General features: G+C 34.8%; 1 protein-coding gene across 1 annotated transcript; it reads right to left on the bottom strand.

Moving 5' to 3' along the window:
* Nucleotides 1-358: 358 nt before the first annotated feature.
* Nucleotides 359-22,589, bottom strand: LOC132558064 (catenin alpha-2-like). Its single transcript, XM_060222588.1, has 21 exons — nucleotides 22,463-22,589; nucleotides 21,580-21,769; nucleotides 20,128-20,294; nucleotides 19,752-19,871; nucleotides 18,709-18,798; nucleotides 17,525-17,698; nucleotides 17,158-17,361; nucleotides 16,106-16,174; nucleotides 13,012-13,092; nucleotides 12,250-12,402; nucleotides 11,777-11,869; nucleotides 11,386-11,542; nucleotides 10,809-11,009; nucleotides 10,384-10,535; nucleotides 9,597-9,666; nucleotides 8,128-8,350; nucleotides 7,445-7,550; nucleotides 5,403-5,537; nucleotides 4,301-4,393; nucleotides 3,240-3,260; nucleotides 359-2,714 (listed from the first exon to the last, which is right to left on the bottom strand). Exons 1-21 carry the CDS (start codon nucleotides 22,577-22,579, stop codon nucleotides 2,544-2,546), a joined length of 2,787 nt encoding a protein of 928 aa, XP_060078571.1. The 5' UTR covers nucleotides 22,580-22,589; the 3' UTR covers nucleotides 359-2,543.
* Between the last annotated feature and the right edge of the window lie 211 nt (nucleotides 22,590-22,800).

A 22,800-nucleotide genomic window follows, 5' to 3' on the forward strand; every position in this document is an offset into this window, starting at 1 on the left:
CCCATGGATCAGACCAAGGAACAGTCCAAGGATCAGACCAAGGAACATTCCAAGGATCAGACCAAGGAACAGTCCAAGGATCAGACCAAGGATAAGACCAAGGAACATTCCAAGGATTAGTCCAAGGATCAGACCAAGGAACAGCCCAAGGAACAGTCCAAGGAACAGCCCAAGGATCAGTCCAAGGATCAGACCAAGGAACATTCCAAGGATCAGACCAAGGAATATTCCAAGGATCAGACCAAGGAATATTCCAAGGATCAGACCAAGGAACATTCCAAGGATCAGACCAAGGGTTAGTCCAAGGATCAGACCAAGGGTTAGTCCAAGGACCAGACCAAGGATCAGTGCGACAATTAGTCTAAGGATCAGTCTGATTATCAGTCCTAGGTTCAGTTAAGGTTCAGTGAAGGATCAGTCCAATGTGTAACAACTATATAACACTACTGACTACTATGACTAGGTCCAGCGTCTCTACTGAGATTCTAAAATATACAAATAAACAGCATGTTCCGTTATATTCCCTAAAAATATATATATATATCTGCACAACATGTTTCAATGGCAAATTGACATGATGTCTATACGTTCCTCATGTATAAAATTATGTACAAATTAATGACCTGTAACAAAGTGTATGAAGCATCTTCATGCAATACTGTATCTCTGAGACTTAATTTGTGAGGATTTCAATAGCATGTGTTTCAAAGGGTAGAGATACAAACAAGTGATACTTTTATTCACAATCTTACACAACCTCTGAAAATACTTCTAAGTTTGCCCTTTTTAATGTTAAAAAAAAATGCGGCTTTGCCAAAAATTTGAACATATAGGAACTCACTTCAAGTAAAATTATAAAATGAATTGTGATTTTTCAGACTGATCTTATTTTTTCTAAAATCTGTATTTTTCCACTTTATATCTATCCAAAATTAGTGAGATAATGATCTCCATTTACATCCAAAAGCCTATGATAAATTTACAGTACAGATATATTAAAAGTTGATACAGGATTTCTGACCGATTTCTAACCAACATGTTTCCATTTCTAGTGCCACCAATGTGTACATGTCTGGATCTGGTTACATATCCTATATATAGCACTTTTTAATTGTCAACCATATCAATTATATAATAAATCTATTTCACCGAATATGAAAATATTTCAAATATAAATTGAAAAAAAATCATGGAAATACACTTGATATGGACGTAGCCTAAAATCAAGTAAAGGAGAAAAACTTTTGTGTATGTATATTGCTGATGGAAATGATTTTCACTTTGAGTGAAGGGAAAAATGCTAAAAAAAAAACCACCAAAATTATGTCATACTCAAATCTATCAAAAAATAAATGCTGCAGAAATATCTTTGACCATCTAAGTACATTATATTGAGGAGCGAGATATCTAGTAAACATCGCAGGTTTCCTAGTGATATGATTTAGTGATATGTGGTCAGATCCCAGGTGTATTTACCTATATTCAATCTTACAATTCATAAATTCCAGACGAAAATTTAAAATATTTCCATGAATTTGATATCATAGTGATATTACTGGACAAAACAGGAGTAAGACTTTTCATTAATCCTTTTTCATTCAGATTCAAATTCAGGAAAATATATATTCATTTAAGCACAACTTGAAGTCAAAGTATTAAAAATCCATGATTTACAGTTTTGTGCCATCACAAATGAACAAGAAAATCTGATGGGTCACTAGATATAAAGTTACTAACTTAAAATTTTACGGTTTTCCTCAGAAGGTTTATTCTCAACTTTTTACCAATCAATGGCATAAAACCGTAAATCAAATTTATCAAAATAAAATCTAATTAAAATTAGACATGCAGTAATTTAATTAGATTGATCAAAATTAGACCCCGTGATGGACAAGCACTATGCAGCATTTAAGACATAATAAACTTAAATTCTGCACAGTAATGGCAGTATACGATATGATGAAAGTAGATAAACAACATAACAACACTTACCCATGTGACAACAGAAGCAAGGTCAGAAAGATGTCACATGCAGATGGTGGGCACATCAACATGAATGGAGATAATATTAATTTAACAGGCAGTTATGTATTATAATCTGTGAATACTTTCATGCATATTCAATATAATTCTCTATTACTGATAACACACAACCATTTCCTGCTGTTGGCATCATAGTCACATGATCATCAACACAAATTCCAATCCACAACCTTGTTGATACATCTTGCCACAGTGTCAGATCCCAAACAAAATTTTGTACTCATCTTTCAAAACTGTCACAGTGGCAGATCTCAGACAAAATTTTATACTCATCTTTCAAAATTGTCCTTTCATTGTGGCTTTTCCAAGACAAAGTTTTATACTTGTCTTTCAAAACATTGATACATCTGAAAACATCAGATCAGCAAACAACTGACCACAACATCCCATCTTAACAAATAATCCACTCAATATCTTCAGAGAACTCCTGAAATTTCCACATTCATAAGTCATTCAAGCTTAAACAATTTGCGTCTCAAGTCCAAGATTTAGTAAAGCTATTAGCACGCGCTGTCAATATTTAGTTCTGAAAATTCGCTTAGTTCCTTCACAGGTTCAATTTTCTTCTTTGGTGCACTCTTGCGTATTTTGCCGCGAATGTCACGTGGATTTTCTTTCATGACCAATGGTTTCTTCTCTGGTGCTTTCATCTTCCACATAACCACGGAACTCTGTAAAAGATATTGATTATAATAACAAGACAAGTACCAATGGATAAATGCAAATCCAAAAAAGGCTAATTGTGCGAAAATTTTAGTATGAAAAAAAAACCAAGGGCAATAACTCCTAAATATTGCAAAAGAAAGTTATGATTCTTGTACAATACACTTTTCTTTATCAATCTATAAAGTTTCATGTTTATAGCTCATATACAATATACAAGATCATGATGGAAAGAGAGACCAACCGGTAGACAAAATGGCGACTATATGCCCTCCTTCACAGAGCATAAAAATATGATCTAGTACAAAGGACCAACTTTGTTTAAATTATCTAACACTAACATTGAAAAGAAATTCCATTAGATAACAAATGATGGTTTTGTAAAATAAAGATAACTTTTCAAAGCATGATTTCATCAGGATATTTATTTTCCTGGCACAAAATTTACATTAATTCAAATGATTCCATGACCTGGTGTGCCAGCTCCATTAGTTATTAAATATGTCCAATAAAGTATGTGCTAAATAACTCACCTTTGATCCAGCCATCTTGTACTGAAAAGTTAATTAAAAGATCATAAGAATACAGGTAATCAAATGAAAATTGTTTAAAAAGATGATCATTTGCTATTCAACAAAACTTAACACTAACACGACAGTAAAATAAGATGAATTTCTGTTCATCTCGGATATTTCTGTCCAATATAGCAATATCATAGTTTATCTTTGATGCTTTGAGTTTACTTGGCACCAATTTACAACAACAGGGCTAGAAAAAAAATATTTTCAGCTACTCGTCTGTCGGGCAAGTGAAACTTGAAATGCACTTGCCTGAATTCAATATTCACTCACCCGAAGAAAAAAGGCAACAAAACATAATTTATTATCAAATTTTATTATCAATTTCTATATTAAATGTTTAAACTCAACACTTGCTTTTAATGTTTTACTCATTTCTGATTCACTGTTAACACGAGCAAGAACATCAACTTTTTGAAAGTATCTATGTACAAAAAACAACCTTCTTTACAACATTTGTGGTGACGCAATAGGTTTCCGCGTAGTCTGGATCAGCCCGAATCTTGACACATGGTGTAAACAAGGATACTACATCGATGCATTTGATCGACTATCAGTGAATTTCAATTAGTTTTAAGAGTGATTAAGTTGATAAACGTCATTTATTATGGAATATTCAATAGTCAGAACTACAAATTTCACTCGCCTGCAGGACAAGAAGCTGAAACAAATCACTCGTCTAGATGAGCGAACGAGTGGATTTTTCTAACCCTGCATCAACTTCAAAATAATTTTTTATCAGTTTGAACTGGGATACTCAGCTATATGATGAATTTGTGTGAATAACTAAGTGTTCCTCTCATTGTTCCAAACATCACAGAGTTACATCCCCTTTCTGTTACACAATCATCAATCAGAATCACATCAGGAATTAATTAAACTTCAAGTAACACCAGCATACCATCAAACTTGTTTATTAGCCTTTTCAATACTGAAACTTTTAACTTTAATTCTTTTTTTAATTTAGATACAAATTTCTGATTTTGGACCCAAAAAATCAACAGCTTGATTCTTACCTTGGTGGAGGCTACATAGCAGGCCTTCACTGTCAGTACAACGGCATTCATCAGGTTCTTGGCTGCCTGGATCAGAGATGTCGCACTGTCCAACTGAAAGTAAAAACATTGATCATAAACATTAACTCAAAACAAAGAAAATAACATCATATGTTGCTAAATTCTTCGTTACGAAAATAATAAAAATGACGTTAATTGGTAGAAATATCAATAAGAATAACAACTGAACGATGTTTGTACGACTGTATAGCTAGTTATACACCTTGTAACTAAAAGACAATGTTTATACAACATTTAGCACCCGACTCGCTATACACTGTATAGCTAGTTATACAACATGTAACTAGAAGACAATGTTTATACAACATTTAGCACCCGACTCCCTATACACTGTATAGCTAGTTATACAACATGTAACTAGAAGACAATGTTTATACAACATTTAGCACCCGACTCCCTATACACTGTATAGCTAGTTATACAACATGTAACTAGAAGACAATGTTTATACAACATTAAGCACCCGACTCCCTATACACTGTATAGCTAGTTATACAACATGTAACTAGAAGACAATGTTTATACAACATTTAGCACCCGACTCCCTATACACTGTATAGCTAGTTAAACAAAGTGTAACTAGAACATGATGTTTGTATGACATTAAGCATCTCACTCATTATATACTGTATAGCTAGTTATATATTAATTTTTTAGCATCTAATTCTCTCGTTTTAAAGGAATATCGTTAAGAAAAAAATAGTCACTTGCTATAATAACCAATACTAGCTGAGATAACATTTTACATGTGAAATGTAACCAAAAATGTGATGGACATACATGGTGCATACTGACATGTGACAGACAAACCAGTAGTTACTGACAGTACTCCTATGTAACTCTATTCTACTGCATTATGCAAGAACATGCTTACAACAAATAATTTACTAAGATTTTACATGATAAACTTTTCAAAATGGCTGAAATGATGACTGACTTACCTCAGACCTAATGACCCCCATTTACCCAAGACAATGACACCTGACTTATCCCAGATACAATGACACCGGACTTACCCCAGATACAATGACACCGGACTTACCCCTGATACAATGAGCTCTCCGCTGACACTCTGGACGTCGGCTTTGACCTTGCTGGTAATATTAAGCTGGTGACAGTATAAGGCGATCCTCTGGAGGTACGCCAACAGGTCCTTTTTGGATGCTGAGTCAGGACACTATTACATAGATATTCAGATTTAGCAACTTAATGATTTATCAGAATAGTGTATTCAGAGGGAACCCTGGGATTGATTCAGTACACACTGGGCATAAATCGCTTCTAAAGTCAAGATGAAAATTCATGAAAATTGAACGATTTGTATCTGCAATGTAACTTCCAAGGAAATCATCAAAATGATATCCCCCACTCCACCTATATGGACCCCCATTTCATCTTATCACTTGAGGTGGTTGTTGTGGGGGTGGGAAAGGGGGAGTTATTATTATTAAATAGATGGTTTAATCCTTCAGTTTATATGAAAGCAAAGCATATAGATATAACATCCTCATATATCTGATATCTTCTGGTATATAATACATATCAGCAATGACTTATTCCATATAATGAAAATTTCAACAGGAATAAATATAGAATTTTATATTTCTGAGCTCTGTATAAAAACATTAAATTCCGGTTATATAGTGTAATGAAGAAATACATAATACTTTCACATATATAAGTAATTCTGTTACAATCATTGTCCTAACAGCAATTAGTTCCAGCACATCATTCTAAGAAGAGGCCCATGGGCCTTAATGATCATCTGACTACAAAAACTTTCAGCAGGGAGAAGGGTTATCTTTACAACTAAGAATGAAACCTTACTAAGAAGCTGTTTTCCATGATGCAGATGGTTGTTTTGATGAGGAGTAGGTAACTGTAACAAGTGTTACCTATTTCTGACAGTAAAATTTCAGCTCAATCAACATTCAAACATACCCGAAAAATAACAACACTTGGTCAAGACAATCTCAGGATCATTTCAGACAAGTTGGAGCTCAATCCAACTGGTGGAACTTGAGAAGTTTTAAATAGGTGATGCTTAGGAAAACCATGATTGCACAATCATGTTACAACTTGGCCTCCCTGGCTGCTGTATCACAGTTTTGACAAGGTCGAAAAATAACAACACTTAGTGGCTACCTTTCCTTATCATTCCCACCAATTTTTAGCTCAATGGCATCAGTGGAACAGGAGAAGTTTAAAATATGTTTTTCAAGATGGAGGCTATCTTGGATTTCAGACATACCCAAAAAATAACAACACTTGGTCAATCAAGACCATCTCAGGATCATTTCAAGCAAGTTGGAACTCAATCCTACTAGTGGAACTTAAGAAGAACTTAGGACAATGACTGACGAAGTTATAAAAATTCTAAAGTCACAATATTGAACATAATTATTCAGGGTTTGCTAGTTTCTTTCTTAAATTGAAATCTCAATCCTATTAATGATTGAATCAAAGCCACAGTTTGCTTCATCTGACTAAGAATGTCGAGTATCAAATGACGAGTTAAGGAAGACCAAATGGCTGTACAATGACCACGAATACTGTTTAACTGTTACTGCTTAAAATAAAACCAATATTGGTAAAGAAGACTGGTATACACCAATACTGTAGTAAAGCTTAATGATTCAAAACTAAAGAGACTGTTATAAATCTAATATTGTTCTGCTCTTATTCTGTCAAAAAGTCTCCTGACTGTGTTATTGCAGTCTTGGCTCCTATGATATGATCATGATACTTACATCGGCATACAGCTAAAATTCAGACCGTGAATCACCATTAGTATTACATAAATGACTTGTACAGGATTGTACAAAGGTAATTCAACAGTTAGATGTACATTAGTAACATCACCTGTGTTTTTGTGGTACGAGTCAGACCTCAAGTTGACAGCTTACCATTCTGGTGTTTTACCCACACCTAAAAGGAACTCTCAGCAAGATCAGATAAAAAAGGAAAAACAAAGTTGCAGTAAGTGATAATTACAAACTACATAACAGGATGATTATAAATAAGGATTTTGACTTGATGAAATCATCCTCCAATACAGTACTATTTTCTGACATGTGTACCTACCTGATCAGCGATAGATCCAGCAAGTTTGTCAAGACCAGTTCCAGCCTCCGAGATTTTCTTGGCAGCGTTGATGACATGCATGGTACTCTTCAGTGGTCCTCGTCCCCTGTAAAACAAAACACAGTGATGAAAGTTGTTTACTCATAGGACGCTTTAACACCAATGTAACCACACTTGGTCTCAGATACTTGGGTGAAAGACTTTTATAGGTAAGAAGCCAAGTAAAGATTTTTTAAACTAGCATTTTTAATTTTTTGTGTAGCCTAATTTTTTTCACAAATCAAAGACTTAAACACAACATCTGCTCTAATTCAACATCTGCTGTAACTCAAAACCTTCTGTAACTCAACACCTTCTGTAACTCAACATCTGCTATAACTCAACATCTGCAGTATCTCAACTTCTCTTTTAACTCAACATCTGCTTAAACACACCATCTGTTACAACTCAACACCTGCTGTAATTCGGCATCGGCTTTACCTTGACATCTGCTGTAATTAAGTAAGATGCATCTCCTGCTACTAAACATCTGCTGTAACTCAACATTTGCTGTAACCCAATATGTCCTGTAACTCAACATCTTTACCTCGACATCTGCTGTAATTAAGTAAGATGCATCTCCTGCTACTAAACATCTGCTACAATGCTGTAACACATTTCCTATACGACAGCTGTCCACCTACCTGGTGAAGTCTGTCATCTCCATCATAATCATACACATCTCTTTTGCCATGACAATGATATCATTGCCACTGTCATCCCACTTAGCCACCTCGTAGTCAAGCTTGCGACGTTCAACTTGGAACTCCTGAACATGCTGTTGGATTTTCTCCTTAGCATCCTCCGGCAGATGACGCATCATCCATCGTTCATTGTTCTGGTCGTCCTGCTCAGTCTTGTAACTCGCTACAATAGACAAGGTCATAGCTGACAACAATCTACATGAGCTTCAAAGTTACTTTTACATTCTTTGGTTTACAATATAACAACCATCTCCCCTACAATAAACCTATAGCTGCTTATAGGACCACACTTATAAACAACTATTTGACAATAAAATGTTACTTCCAGCATAAGTCCACCCCCTGAATCAGACTTTTTAAGTCCCTGGAGAAAAATATCAACATCATACCGTTTAGCCAGTTATTTTCACAGGCAAAATTGTACAAAGAAATTTTGTGATGTGGCATTTACTAGAAATAAAATTTTCCCAAATGGACGTAAAATGTTTTGTACAGTTTTGCAGCGTTATGTTGTTGTGCTCTCATGTGATTGTTTATTTCACGTATATATAGGAATGCTACCTAAACTTGTGTCAAAATCATACCAACTGTCAAATCATACCATCATTATGGAAGAAGCTAAAGCAGGTTAGTACTGACTTCATTACTACGAGAAGTTTGTCAAGACACAACAATGTTTTCAACATCAAATATTGCCGACAATATTTCCATGCGTCTTGATATTTCAGGGATCAAATTTCATAACAAAAGTGACCCTCAAAAAATCATCCCCATGACAATAATTGGCTATATGGTATATAGAATCATGAAAGTTTTTTTACAAGAGGCCCACTAGGCCTGAACAACACACCTCTTCTGCTGCTTACAGAGAAGACATTGTAGGTTCCTTAAGTCAAATTCTGCAAACTTAAACCTTATTCCTAAACAATGCTACTACATATACCATGGCCCTGGGGGCATTGGTTCATAAGAAGAAGAGGTTTAAAGCTGTTGACACATACAACTCATGTGATATGGAAAATCAAGGTGACTGATTGAATCATTGGTAGCTATTCATCCCAGGATGCTACCATTCAAATTCAGTGCCCTAGATGTTTTGGTTATTGAGAAGAACTTGCTTAATTGGAAAAGATAACAGCCACAAGACCATGGATGCTGTGCCATTCATCATTATCGGGATTTTGCATACTTTACACAACACCATTGTGGACAGTGTTTCAAGGATTTTAATCGTTAGAAATAAAGAAAACATAACAAATTTCACTAAAAACAAAAGTGCATCTGCTATAAAATAAACATCTTATGTCTTCAAATAAAATTTGCTTCTTAAGAGATAATTTTATCACGCTGCAAACATATCCTTTCTGATGAGGTGAACAAATAAATAAAGGCACACAGAAAAAACTCACATCTACTGATGGATTCATCTCTGTTCTCATCATAATCCACCTCTGTATCTGTCTCAATGTCTTCAGGATTCTACAATAAATTATACATAGTAGTATCATTGTCACCCTGTTCTCTAGATTTCATATTCAAAATGCAGATTGTGACAATTTTCCCCCTGTCCTCTAGATTTTACATTTAAAATGTACAGATTTTTTAGGATTTTTGCCCTGTCCTCTAGATTTTATATTCAAACCATGCATATTAATGTAATGTCCTTCTCGTCAAGTAAAAATTCCAAATCAGTAAATATTACAAATCTTCATAAATATTTCTTTTGAGAATATGACCATTGCATCAGAAATTGGCAATAACACTCTTGAAATCCCACGCTGAATCCTAAAGAATATCTGAGGTAAGTTACTGGGTTAGGAAGTTGGTTTACTTTGAACAGTTGAACTCACTTAATGTGATGTCTGTGAATGTCTCTTTCAGGTTAGTATCATGTTTTCTTGAAACACCAGTTTTTTCCCTATACACATTATATGTAATCCAACATGTGATAATGTCACTTATTTTCATGTGGGCAACACTTAATATCACTTCATTTTGCTGACTATCACAAAAAAAACCCATGATTATTATACTTAAGTTCTACTAACAATAACCATAATCTTCTGACTTCCTTAGGCCAAGCATTAGTAAATATTTACTAGTAAACATAACTAAACCCAAATCATGACAACATGAGAATAGCAGATCATGTTTTTAACTACTGATACTGTGTGAAACTTCAGCTCAAATACGTACCCTGTTCATTAGCACTGCCTGTCGAATGTCTCGCACTCCGTCATAAACCAACTGGGATGCGTCATAAAACTCGCTCTCATCAGGGTCACGTGGGGGATTACTGCTAAGTGCATCCACAGCCATTTCTACCTTCTCCGCGAAGTTAGGCATTACTATGCGTAAAATAACACAAGTCAAACAAATTCACAAATTAAAAATGACATGAGATAGGCAATTTTTGATTGATGTAGCACAAGTTAGGCCTCCATGTCTACAGAACAATGACACTGAGTAAGCAACAGAATGGTCGATGTTTTCAATAATAAAGAATTGGATAAAATATTTACTTACAGCTTGTTTTTCCCCCTCTTTTATGCATTTTTTGCAACTGTGTATAGAGAGCTAGCTTCACATTAATTTTTTGTGTAATCAAGCATTTTACTGACCTTGATCTCGAAGCATTGCAACAGCTTCCATGACCCTGTCAGTGTATTGACCATTCTCATAGTTGTCCATCTCGGCCGACACCACATTACATACTCGCGCTGACCGTCCACGAATGGCCCCAGCTGTTCGGTCGAGTGTGTCAGCGTCTCCCTCCTGTAGGGCCAGTACACACTTGTTCACATCCTCCAGGATATGACTTTCTGTAAAAGGAAGACAACTCTGAATAGAAAACTGACGTAATTTTAATATCTGACAAAACGCACCAACATGGACTATTGACATTCATAAAATCTTATCTTAATAACATGATTTTCAAACTTTAAACAACAAAGAAGAATACTTCATCGTTTTATGGTCTTGAAATATAAATTCTTAAAACACAGCAAGTTGAGCGAAGTAAAACACGGGTAAGATTGTGATATTGTTTTCCCATTATCATTTATTAAGCTTTTCACACCTAACTTATTGCCACAAATGAAAATGTTTACGTTTAAACAAGAACATGTGTTATAAATATTCTACATCATCATTAAGGATTGTCACATACTGACACAGGATGCTGATGTGTTAACATACCTGACACTGCAAGGAAGTCATCGATGGTTGTAATATCGTCCACAGCATCAGTAAGAATCCTCACCTGACCTTCCCATGTATCCTTGAAAACATCCATGTTCTCCTGTGCAACCTTTGACCTTGGACGACTTGCCAAAATGCGAGCAGCATTTATGACCTTTATGAAATAAATGATTAGATCAACATCTCGACATCCTGACAAATATACCAGATAAATAAGTACAGGGGAGTGGAACTGTTGCCTCAAATCCCGACCATCTGAAATTTTCTTGATATATCTTTTAACAACCAATTTAAGTCCTTTAATTCACAAAAAAATATCATGCTAGCATTCCCCATCACCCAATCCCAGCTCTTAAACCCTTTCTAGAATAGCTCACTAGGGTCTCACCTGTGGGCAAAGACTCTCTATCTGAGCCGCAGACATGCGGACAAGCTTCACGCCCTCCTCGTTACTGGACATAGAGCAGGCAAGTCTCGCCACCTAGAATTCATGATAAACACAAATAACTATACACATATATAACTAAACTCAGCGTTTTAATGACAAATTAATGGATACAACTCTTATCAATTCAAAAGGTATGTAAGACAAACATATTCATATCTTAGATCAGAATCAATGCTGTGTTCAGTGTTTTGTGATCATTATAAGGAAAAAATCTTCAGTAACTAAATTCTTCTTTGGGTAAACACAATTTGACACAAAATGAAGTCACTGACATTGACAAGAAAATTGAACAGATCCAAGCAAAGTGTAAAACTACATGATTGTCTTGATTAAAACAATGAACAGAAAATATGAAATCCAGTGCTTGATAATAAGATCTAATATTATTCTAAAAACCACCAGAAGACCTATACCTCCACAAGCTTGTTGGCGTGTTCCTCAAACACCTTAGCATACTCCTCCACACCTTTCTCGTCTCCTGCCTTGGCTGCCTCGATAAGGACCAGTAATGGTACATTTGTCTCCAGGAAGGAGTCGGACACATGGTCCACCACAGCTTTCCTCAACTATTGAAAATGGATATTACAGCAATTAATAGGAGTTATATACAGACTCACTTAGATTTGTTTTGTGAAACAAAAATATTCTATTTACAATAAGAAACAACATGAATCTTTTCAGTCGTCTGCTATCAGTCAAATTTCCCAGTCAAAACTGATACCAAGATTGATATTGAAACTGAATGCTTAATGATACCTGATACCTCACTTTTTCTAAAATACGCTGTTAACATTTCATTGTCTCCTTGTCATAGTTAAATAACATACATCCTTAAGTATTCTTGCCAAAGTAAAATAACATACATCCTTAAATCTCCATGTCATAATAAGGCAGCATACATCCTTAAGTTTTCTTGTCATAGTAAAATAACATACATCCTTAAGTCTCGTTGTCATAATAAAATAACATACATCCTTAAGTCTCCATGTCACATTTAAGTACTAACTGTTTTACCTAGAGAACGAAAGTAAAAAGTTGGAAGGTATATATCAAAATATCATAAACACTGAATAAATAGGAAATTGTGTGTAGCATGGTTACCTGATCAAGTCAAACTGTCTGACAAAAAGTATTCACTTGGTTTTCTTCACATTAGATGTATTACAACTTCTTACCTGTCTACGCAAGTCCTGCGTTTTCTTCTGCATGTTTTCTATTGCTTGTTCCAGTCCTTCACTTGGCTCACTGCGTCCCGTCTAAAACACACCAAACACAAAGTGATTCCTCTTATCTTTATATAGTAAACATATAGAGAGCTCTAAATACTGACTGTACAATGTAAATCTCAAATCAATATCAAATGATAATGGGAAATACACCACCAACATTTCTAATCTTCCTAACTTCATGTCAGTCATAAGATTATTAGCATGGCTGGAATTTCAAGACACCCAACAGCTTTGTAAACCCGAATAAACCAACTAATCATGTTATAAGACTTCACATTGCTGTTTCATTACTAAAGTTACAGATTCCTCATATCACAAACAACGTAACAATTACCCATATAGCAATACAGAAATTAATATTGGAAAAAAAAATCAAAAAGGATACTTTGGAAAGTGAATTTTAATCCAAATTTCAGACATTATATCTGTACACAGTACAGAACAGTTCTTTTTTAATTTTCATCCAAAAAGTCACTCTTTTTGAGGTAAACAATTATTGAGTTCCCATAGCGATATACATGTTTCTATTTCCATCTCAAGATTCCTCTACCATGCATATGTTTAAGGTTTTGGTGATATCACAGACCTGTGATCTAAACTAGTGAGTGAGCTCTACTGTATAAATGATAACGTACACCTGAGTACCTGAAAAATCTATATATAGCTAGCCCACTACCATATATTACATACTGTAAAATAATCAGTTTTTGTGGGGTTTTATTTTCATTTTTTCGGTGGTAAACAAGGAATCCGTATGTGCATAGACTATTTAACAGTTAATATTTTACATCACAATATAGCATTCAGTATTTTGTGGGCACTGTAAGAATATGTTAATGAAAAGCTATGAAAATTTGAGCCCCAAAGAAATTAATTATCATACAGTATTAACAAGTACACTCTTACAAAAATGGAAATTGACAGTCATGGTAATACTCAAGATATATTAACTTACTTTGACTGGTACATACATTTAATTAAGACATGAAAACTTTGTCATTGAAAAGGTCATTTAGTAGTCTTCAATTAACACATTAAACTAGTCAAGAAAACTTTATCATTGGAAAGGTCATCTGATTGTTGCGTGAACCCCGAATTAAAACTGAATTATGACGTGAGAATTTTGTCCTCAGAAAGGCCATTTAATTGTCTTCAATTTACATATTTAACTACGAACACTTTATCACTGGAAAGGTTGCTTGATTGTCTTGAAATTTCATCAAATATGAAATAAAATGAGCAGCATTATACAGTTCTTAATTAACAAACTACTGATGAAAACATGTCTTCTTTACAGTTCTTTATAAATACATTTTATACAAGAACTTCTACACAGGCATTCTAATATCAAACAGATTATGACAAATTTGATTCTACCGATCAAAATTTCTCTTTACATGGAGTTGTCTCCCTTATATCGTCACACAGCAGCAGACCACAGATCATGCAAAACAGGAGACATGCATTGATAACCACTTCATTTAAAAAGAAATCTTAGCAACAAAAAAGTTCAAGATGAACAAAATGATGAATATAAAACAATACTTGCATGTAAAACACAACCACAATGTATCTATCTCAGTGTTGCAGATAAGCCTTGTATTTTACCTTCCAAAACTGATGTAATATGCATTGATAACATACCAGTCAAGCAGACATATTTTCATTTGGCTATCAATGCTTAATGACATAAGTTCAAGAACAGGACTTTCCCCAGCATCCTTTCTAACTTTGTACTATCAAAAACCCTATTATATGAAAGGCTTTTCCCATTCTAGACCTGCTTAATCGACTCCTATTGTAAATAAGAAAATTTCAATTTTCTAATCACATCTCTACCAGTACCTGAATAAACAGTGAAGTAGAAATGGAAATTCATCTAGGAATTGACAGTTATTTGAACTCGATTTTATTTCAAGATCTAATTTGTATCTATATCCATCAAACAATTTTGTCAAACTGGTCATAAGTAGTTGGTTGTATTTGTGATAAGAAAATATATAAACAGAATTTGTACTGCCCAAGATTTCCACAAATATTATCAAAACTTGAACAAATATGGAGAGTGGAATGTTTCTAAATAGTGTTCTGTCACCAAGTCACACCATTTCTCACACTACAACTTCAATAAAAAACCGAAAAACTCATTCTGTTCAAAAATTGTTGACTGAAAACAAAAAACAGGTAGAATACACTAAACAATAGTCCCATGGGTCGCAACGGTCATCTGACTTCAAAAAAGTCAGTAAAGTTTCAGCTCAACCAACATTCAAACATACCCCAAAAATAACAACACTTGGTCAAGACCATCTCAGGATCATTTCTGACAAGTTGCAGTTCAATTGCAATGGTGAAACTTGAGAAGAAGTTTGAAATAGTTGTTGCGTAGGAAAACCATGATTGTGCAATGTCACCAAATGGCCTCCCTGGCTGCCGTATCAAAGTTTTGACCAGGTTGGAAAATATTAACACTTTGTTGGCTACCTTTCCTTAACATTCAAACCAATTTTTAGCTCAATGGCAATGGTACAACTGGAGAAGAAGAAGTTTAAAATATCTTTTTCAAGATGGTGGCCATCTTGGATTTCAAACATACCCGAAAAATAACAGCACTTGGTCAGGACCATCTCAGGATAATTTCATGCAGGATCATTTTCATGCACGATGGATATAGGTCATCATGACCCTTCAGATGACCCAAAAAAATCAAAACAACAACAATTTTCAACCAAAAATTGAGAAAACAAACTTGTCTACAACAAATGTCTACAGCTGCTTGAGCCCTGAAGATGGAGGTGTTAAATGCGTTAATGTTACAAGATATTTATTCTTAAATCCGGTTATGAAATGTTAATTTATCATACATGAATATGTATGATACGTATAATGAATATGCATGACTGGAAAACACGAACATGAATATGCACGATCATGAAAATGACCCAAATTTGCATATGCAGTAATAGGAGCACACATTGCTGTTTGACAAAAACTCGGCAAGAACTTTAGCATTCCATGCCAAGAAAGATTGAAATTTTACTGGAAAGCCAATGACTTGCTGAACCACGGAGGGGTTCAACTTTCCATACAAGGAAGCTGGTACGTGACACTGTGATGGACAAAAAAGTAATATACAGAGGTATCAGTTAGTTAACAACACATCCGATGGTGGATATTGTAAGCATGTAAGCATTTAAAACACTGATTAGAAAGTTATCTTAGAAGTATAATTATGATGAAACTTGGCTTCTCATTTCAGTAATTTTTTTAAAAATACAAATTGGTTATCTGTTAATTCCATTTAACCGATGTGAGAAAATTTGTTATTTTCATGTTAAAAAGTGATTTATAAAGAAAGCTTTATTACTGAATTAAATATTAGTATAATGTCTCTTTCATATCCTTTAATTCCATCTGTGTACAAAAATCTTTCTCATCAAAAAGGAAACATCTGTCTTCAAACACAAAGACAGTCCCAACAATCTGCTCACTTCTACCTGTATATAAAATGTATTCACAATAATACAGAGAAAAAATAAATAAAAATTAACACTCTGGAAAGTCAAAAACTGAATACAAATGTACAAAACCATTACTATATACAAACGACCAACTAAAAAGAAAAACACCAATATTTTTATAATATAAACAAACAATTATCCATTTCATATGTAACCCCAGTAAAATACTAGCTGCAATATACCACACGCATAGAGAAAATTTCTCTTGATCTTGATCGGTTGAGCGTCTAAACTAGTAAACCTGAAGGTCTGGGTTCAAATCCAAGTTGAGGCATTGATATAAATAATGACTTGTCTTACACATATTAAAAATAACAGATATATTTTTGCTGAAAACTTTTGAAAAAACATTTTCAATATTTAATTCAAATTTAATAATGTAAAGCTGGTTGGTTGCCTTCTCAATGGCATCTAGGATGAGAAAATTGGTATCTAGGGCGAAAGAATTGGTATCTAGGGCGAGAGAGTTGGTCTCTATGGTGAAATTGGTATCTAGGGTCAGAGAATTGGTATCTAGGGTGAGAGAATTGGTATCTTGGGTGAAGGAATTCAACAGATTTTCAACACTCACATTATTCATGTATTCGGAGAGAAGATCTTGAAGTGCCTGTCTAACATTGTTACATTCTCGTACAATCTTTTCTCGGCGATCGTCACGAGTACAGGAGGAATCGGCCATCAGGGCAGCACCACTGATGATACTTTCCAACCTCTCCTCTAAGGACTGTCGTGTTCGTACTTCATTATAAGATAACGGATCCATGATGATCTTTTGCTGAAAATTACAAAGAGATATTCAAAAGAATTTCATAATTAAGACGACCATTGCGTAAAAAAATAAAAATGTACAATGAAACACACCAAAAAGTTACAATTAAAGAACATGTCATAATAAATGTAAGACATAAGAAACGAAACAACACACAACCCCATCGTACCATGAGTTCATCAAGTGCAGCAGCCAGTTCTCCAGCCCCATCATAAGGATGAGCATCAGAAGCACCAGACGCCTGGGCTACGCCGGAGATCGTGTTGACAGCGTCTAGGAGCTGACGGTAAGAAAAGTCGCGATTCTCTCGAGCAGGAGCCAGTTCTGGGTGACGAATATAAGCCTATCAGAAAAAATACAAATGAATTAAAGTAACATATGAAAGGCTTAGCGGCCTTGACGGTCACCCGAGGTAAGCAATATTGAAAATAAAGGTTAAAGGAAAGTTATTAAGTGTTATGAAACAGAAATTGTGATACTGAATACAGTAAGCCAATGTCAATACATGTATACCATCAAAACTCTCATCCTATACTGATAATTTTTATATAGTTATTTACAGTGGGAAATAACCAACGTTATGCTCAAAAATGCAATTTTTCTATGAAAATTACAGTGAAGTCTAAAAAATATATTCCTCTCCAGGATGAAATGTAGGAATCATTTTGGTAATTTAAAGCACCCTAAGATCATATCTGGATGTTGAGAAGAAGATAATTGAAATTTAAGTCAATTTCACCCCTTTTTGCCCCGCCCATCAGCACCTAGGGGTCAGTCAGGATCAAAACGGGCATACCATCAATCCATCATCCTTCACTCATAATTCTAACCAAGTTTGAAATATTTCCAAGGGAAATTAAACAAATTATGCTCAAAAACCTAGTTTTCCCATATCAACTATATTAAACTTTACCTCTCCCCATTGGGGAAATTTCAGACCCTTGGGCCATGAATTTCACAGTTTTGGTAAAGCAATCTGGGTCTTTAGATTAAGATTTTTGAAATCCTAGTCAATTTGACCACTTTTGGTCCTGCCTCTCAGGACCCAGGAGGGAAGGGGACTGTATAATTCACAATTTTGGTTTATCTAAGGTCAGGGAAGTTTTCTGCAAAACTTCAATGAAATCGGATCAGTGGTTTTGTAGAAGAAGTCAAAAATGTTAAATTGTTCACAGATATGACATCGGAAGAAGGTGATTAGAATAAGTCACCATGAGACTTCTCAGGTGACCTTTAACTTTTTAGTGCCATGTTGTTTCCATAACTAATCATTAATACATATTTTGTAGCATTTAGTAGTTCTTACAGAGGAGAAATATTGACACTATATAGAATATCAGAAATTAACATTACCTTGGAAGCTGTTAGTAGCATCATACTATTTTTCTTGAGGACAGCCCGAGCAGCTGCAATTTCATCCCGTCTACGAGGATCCTTCAGATCCTACAAAAACACATCATGTCACAATTATCACTGCTGTTTGTTTTCACATCAAACATGTGAGTAAAATCTATACTTCAAATTTTTTTTATTTAAATCGATGACCTCCCTAGTGACATCATCACATGTGCTTATTTCTCGTTTATTATTATCCTGAAACATAATATCAAAACATTTCAACATTTTCATTAAATTTATTACCTAAACCTGTCTTATACGATTAGATTTAAAATACTTAACTATGTTTAGCTGGTAGTACTCATTGAGAATATAGTTTAGCTATATTCTGGTCAATAAAGGCAGTGTTAAAAGTCAATAAATATGAAGTAAACATTTCTACAATCAAACAAAATTTCGGAAACATCTGTGATGCTTGTACATAAGGACATCAGTTCTTAGACATAGAGGAAATTTAACGCTCCTGAATTAACACAAACTGTGACAACTGCAAAATATTAGCCCTGCGAAATTCAACAAACAGTATATGATACTACTAAAACCTGTGTATTTCCTGAACTAACACAAACTGTGACAACTGCAAAATATTAGCCCTGCGAAATTCAACTAAACAGTATGTAACACTACTAAAATCTATGTATTATTAACACATGTTCATCATTGAAGGGATATTCTGAGCAAGTAACTATTTAAATAGATACTGTTTTATCAAAATTGTACATCATGGGCTTTTTTCCAGTTACCTGTGTTTCTACTGTTTGGAGCGTACATCATGCTTCTCATTTGATTTCAAAAATAGTCATGTGATAAATTTGCTACATTTAGGTCTAATTTTGAATTGTTCAGGTATGTCTGTATCAATTTTGTTTGTCTGACACTTGAAAGAAGTTTTGGTGCTGACAACACATAGAAGGCACTGAACATTATAATTCCATACTTGTAAACCTGTTTATTATGAAAACTTGCCTACATATCTTATATATGACGTCTGAACTTACATTTTGTCTCTGTTGAGCCTTAGCTGCTAAGTCAGCCAGACTTTCTCCCAAGTCTTTGAAACCTTCCATGAGCTCTTGCTGGCTAGCAGCATTCCTCACACGGTCAAGGTCACCCTCCACCTACACAGAGAGATGTATATGTTCAGTATGAATCATGCAATGTTACCTACAATGACACTTGAGTCACAAGGATATAAAAAATTAACAATAATATTTTTTTTGAATTTTTTTCAGACAAATGTTAATTGAAAAATTTTTGTCTTTTCCATAAAAAAGATAACTGTGAATGCCATCCCCAGTATAAGTAAGTCCAATTACAGGCATACATATGTACAGATGTGACAACGTCATATCTGCCTCAACGAGTCCAACTTACCAGTCGAAGAGATTTCATTAACAGGTGAACATCCACCATGTCAGCCAAGATAAGGAGTCTGGTGACAGCTGATAGGAGAGCTCGGGCAGCCCGCACCATGGCACCCCGTTTCATGGAAGAACAGGGATCAGCAGCAAAGTCCTGGGAGGCATCTCTCATCTCCTCTCCTGCAATAAGGATAAAATCAAAATCTGTGAATAGATGAGTAACTGTGTCAGATAAGTTTCCTGACAATTTTCTGTTGGTTTCCCAAGTATACTACACTAGACCCCACATTTCTGTAGTAAATAGTGTTTCCCTAATGTTAGAGCGACATGGCATATTGAGTCAACTGCATATTTTACTGAGTAACTTTGCTTTGCCCCCTCCCCCCCAAGTGATATAACCCCCATGTGTCTGTTCTTCAACTGCTGTCAAATGTAATGTTGCCATCAACCATTCACCAACAACAAAATGTATGACAGCAAAACGTACAAAAACAAAATGTTCGACAGCAAAACGTACAAAAACAAAACATACAACAACAAAATGTTCGACAGAAAAACTTACAACAACAAAACGTTCGACCGAAAAACGTACAAAAACAAAACGTACAAAAACAAAACGTACAAAAACAAAATGTTTGACAGCAAAACATACAAAAACAAAATGTTCGACAGAAAAACATACAACAACAAAACGTTCGACAAAAAAACGTACAAAAACAAAATGTACAACAACAAAATGTTCGACAGAAAAACGTACAACAACAAAACGTTCGACCGAAAAACGTACAAAAACAAAACGTACAAAAACCAAAAACAAAGCGTACAAAAACAAAACGTACAAAAACAAAATGTTCGACAGAAAAACATACCACAACAAAACGTTCCACAGAAAAACATACAAAAACAAAACGTACAACAACAAAATGTACCACAATGAAATGTATGACAGCAAAACATTCCACAGTACAAGAGGCCAAATGGGCCTGCAGCAATCACCTGGTATATATATCACCCAAATATCATGCCTCTAGGCCTTTTAGTTCATGAGAAAAAGTTGTTTAAATATTTTAACAAATTTGACCACTGTGACCTGGAATATAAGTCAAGGTCATTTCTTTTCACAAACTATATCAAGCTTCATCTGAGGAAAATACCATCCAAATATCAAAATATTTTGTCCATTGGTTATTGAGAAGTTGTTTAAAGAAAAAAGTTGACGTTGGTTAACGGACAACGCACCATGACAAAATATTTAAACTTACTTGGCCCTTTGGGCCGGATGAGCAAAAAATGGAGTTTCTTGTCACATGACAGCCATTGTTTATCTAGCTCTATTAGGACCTTATTTCACACATGGTAAACATTCCTGTAGAGATAATAGATTATTCGTCTATACGTCAGCTTTATAACTATCATATGGAAATAGTACTTCTATCATCATCATCTTGAAACTCTCTCTACTTACCTGTTTTCTTAACTTCCTCCAATGCTGCGATAAGATCAGCTCTGATATCCGGGTTCTCATTGGCGATTTCCTGTCCCTTGGCTATGAAGTTTTCTGTAGCTCTCTGTACAGCAGCACTGAGGATGTGCGCTTTCTTGGATCGTCCCTTCTTTTTATTGGATGGGCTTTTTTGATTCACCAATGTTGTCACCTGTAAAATGACCAGTTGGTATTTCGTCTTTATGTTGCATTTTTTGGGGTCAGTCATGATCAATATGAGCAAAACAACAAGCAATCATCCTTCACTCATAATTCTAACCAAGTTGGAAATATTTCCAATAGAAATTCAACAAATAATGCTCAAAAATCTAGTTTTCCTACATAAACTATAGTAAACTTTAACCCCTCCGCATGGGGAAATGTGAGACCCTTGGACCATGAAATTCACAAGTTTGGTAAAGCACCTTAAGATGCTCTTATTCATGAAGGGTGTTTGATTATACCATATCTGGGTCTTGAGACTAAGATTTTTGAAATCTGAGTCAATTTTATCTGTTTTGGCCCCACTCCACAGGGGCTTGAGGGACAGGGCCAAAATGGATCAAATTGACACAGATTTCAAAAATCTTAATCTCAAGACCCAGATATGGTAGAATCAAATACTCTTCATGTATAATTCGCAATTTTGGTTCATCCTAGGCAAGAGAAGGTTTCTGCAAACTTTTATTGAAATTGGATCAGGGGTTTTTGAGGAGAAGTGGAAAATATTCAATTGTTTGTGGATGCACAATGCTGGATAAAGGTGATTGCAATTGACTTTGGAAAAAAAAGGAAATTTCTATCATTAGCAAACTCAAATAATAATTAAACATTCAATTGTTATTCATGTGTGCACCAATCTTACCTGTGTGACCAAGGGCTCCAGTGTTTTTTCTACTGATTTGGTACGAATCTCCAAATTTTTGGGATCCCATTTAATCTGTAGGGTCCCCAAACCATTGGGGCTTAGGGTACTCATCATTCAACTATAATCCCAACCTGTCAATCAAACAAAATCAACAATATCAAATTATATAAGTTCAACACTCAGGAAAATATACATGGATATAACTAGTAGGGCACTTTTCAATGTAACAAGTTAAAATAAGCTTCTCATTTTCAAAAAAGCCAACCACTTAGTACGGAATACTATGTTTACATGTACATCCCATTATTGAAATCAGTTCTTGTTGGCATGACATC

Source organism: Ylistrum balloti, unplaced genomic scaffold, assembly GCF_031769215.1.
Source record: "Ylistrum balloti isolate Yb309-2 unplaced genomic scaffold, AGI_CSIRO_Ybal_v1 Utg370754, whole genome shotgun sequence".
Classification (NCBI taxonomy): domain Eukaryota; kingdom Metazoa; phylum Mollusca; class Bivalvia; order Pectinida; family Pectinidae; genus Ylistrum; species Ylistrum balloti.